Here is a 1,983-nt window from a genome sequence, read left to right on the forward strand (position 1 = left end):
TTTTTTTTTTTTTTTTTTGCTGTGCTGTGAGGCTTGTGGGATCTTAGTTCCCCGACCAGGGATTGAACCCTTACCCTGACAATTAAAGTGCAGAGTCCTAACCATTGGACCACCAGGGAATTCCCAATTATATACTTTTTTTGTAGTTCAGTTCACTTATATCTTATTAACTTATTTCCTACATTTTAGTTATTATTAATACTGTTCAGATTGTGAAGTTTAAATTGAGAAATGAAGGTTTTGAGCAATTTATTATATTTTATAAAAATAATACTTTTGGCTGAAAGTGTGGGATTGAGTCACATTTTCAAGTATGAATCCCAGGTTGGATTTTTTTCTTTTAACTCTCACCAAACATTGTCCAAAAAATGGAATCCTGAGATGTAATTGCATTCACAAATATTTGTCTAACTCTTAAATACTAGGCACTGTGCAACTTTCATTTGAGTTTTGGGTATTAGGCCCACAGTCAGAATGGAGAATAGTCCTTATTGAATTCCTTATGAGCTAGCAAAGAGCAGAGATAATGTTAGGAATTGGGAAATAGAGGAGGAATTTAGTTCCATTCACTTTTTAATCAGAGACATTGAAAATGTTACCCTTGGGGAAAGTATAAAACTTTTTTCTTGATATTTGATCATTTATTTTTACATTATTTTAGGTTTGCAGTAATTATCTGCAGGATTCGCCATGACCCCAGCTCTGAGGGAGGCAGCAACAAAGGGTATCTGCTTTTCATCTTTACCAAGTACCATGGAGTCGGACAAGATGCTATGCATGGAAGGTCCAAGAACGGTAGATGAAAAGCTAAAAGGAGACACTTTCTCTCAGATGCTGGGATTTCCAACTCCTGAACCTACTCTTAGCACTAATTTTGTGAATTTAAAACATTTTGGCTCCTCTCAGTCTTCAAAACATTACCAGACTGTTCTTTTAATGAGTTCTAATGCTACATTAAATAAATACAGTGAGAATTATAAACAAAAGAAATTAGGGGAACCCCACTGCAATAAGCTGAAAAACATACTGTGTAATGGTAGCAACATTCAGCTCAGTAAAATCTGTCATTCTCATTCTGAAGAGTTCATCAAAAAGGAACCTCTGTCAGATACCACAAGTCAGTGCATGACAGATGTACAAATTATTTTGGATTCAAATATAACCAAAGCCACTAATGTAGATAAAGGACAACTGAAAAACTGTAAGTGGTACCAAAAGAATGCACTTTTGGATAAAGATAGTGATGCTGAGATTAAAAAGGGTTTATGGCACTGTGCTCAAAACAAAATTGGGCCTGACCACTCAAACGTGCCTATTAGTTCCTCAACTGCAGAAAAAGAGGAGGAAGTGAATGCTCGTTTACTTCATTGTGTAAGCAAACAGAAAATTTTACTTAGCCAAGCTAGAAGAACTCAGAAACATTTGCAGATGCTCCTGGCAAAGCATGTTGTTAAGCACTATGGTCAGCAAATGAAATTTTCTATGGAACATCAACTCCCCAAAATGAAGATTTTTCATGAACCTACCACAATTTTGGATAACAGTTTACCTAAATGCACTGAAATTAAACCAGACATCAACTTATTGACTGCAGAGAATAAATTGTGGAATGATACAAAAAATGGCTTTGCACGGTGTACGGCTGCAGAAATCCAAAGATTTGCACTGTCTGCTACAGGGCTGTTGTCTCATGTTGAAGAGGGTCTGGATTCTGATGCAACTGATAGCAGCTCTGATGACGATTTGGATGAATATACCCTTAGAAAAAATGTGTCAGTGTAAGTGCAAAATTATTATTAGACCTTTTACTGTTCTGTATATAGCAGCAATTTTGTCTTGATTTCAAGATATGTTGAAAAGAAATAGATTTTCTAAAATCTTAATGCCATAATTTTTAAGTTATAAAACTTTGGTGAATTTTTAAAATGTTTCTTTTGTTAAAAATGACAGTCTGTGAATATATACATACTATTTAAAAATAAG

The 1,983-nt window shown here is 34.7% G+C and overlaps 1 protein-coding gene across 8 annotated transcripts in view; it reads left to right on the forward strand.

Annotated features, from left to right (window-relative positions):
• The window catches only part of LOC112411868 (KAT8 regulatory NSL complex subunit 1-like protein), a 16,820-nt gene extending 15,038 nt beyond the window's left edge, over positions 1–1,782 (forward strand). For all 8 annotated transcript variants that reach the window (XM_024763210.1, XM_024763217.1, XM_024763218.1 and 5 more), the window contains one exon: positions 662–1,782. In XM_024763210.1, coding sequence (XP_024618978.1) covers positions 691–1,782 — 1,092 coding nt within the window. In that variant the 5' untranslated portion in view covers positions 662–690. The remainder of the gene's footprint in view (positions 1–661) is intronic.
• The last annotated feature ends 201 nt before the right edge of the window (positions 1,783–1,983 follow it).

The sequence above is a fragment of the Neophocaena asiaeorientalis genome, unplaced genomic scaffold, assembly GCF_003031525.2.
Source record: "Neophocaena asiaeorientalis asiaeorientalis breed wild unplaced genomic scaffold, Neophocaena_asiaeorientalis_V1.1 scaffold86, whole genome shotgun sequence".
NCBI lineage: Eukaryota > Metazoa > Chordata > Mammalia > Artiodactyla > Phocoenidae > Neophocaena > Neophocaena asiaeorientalis.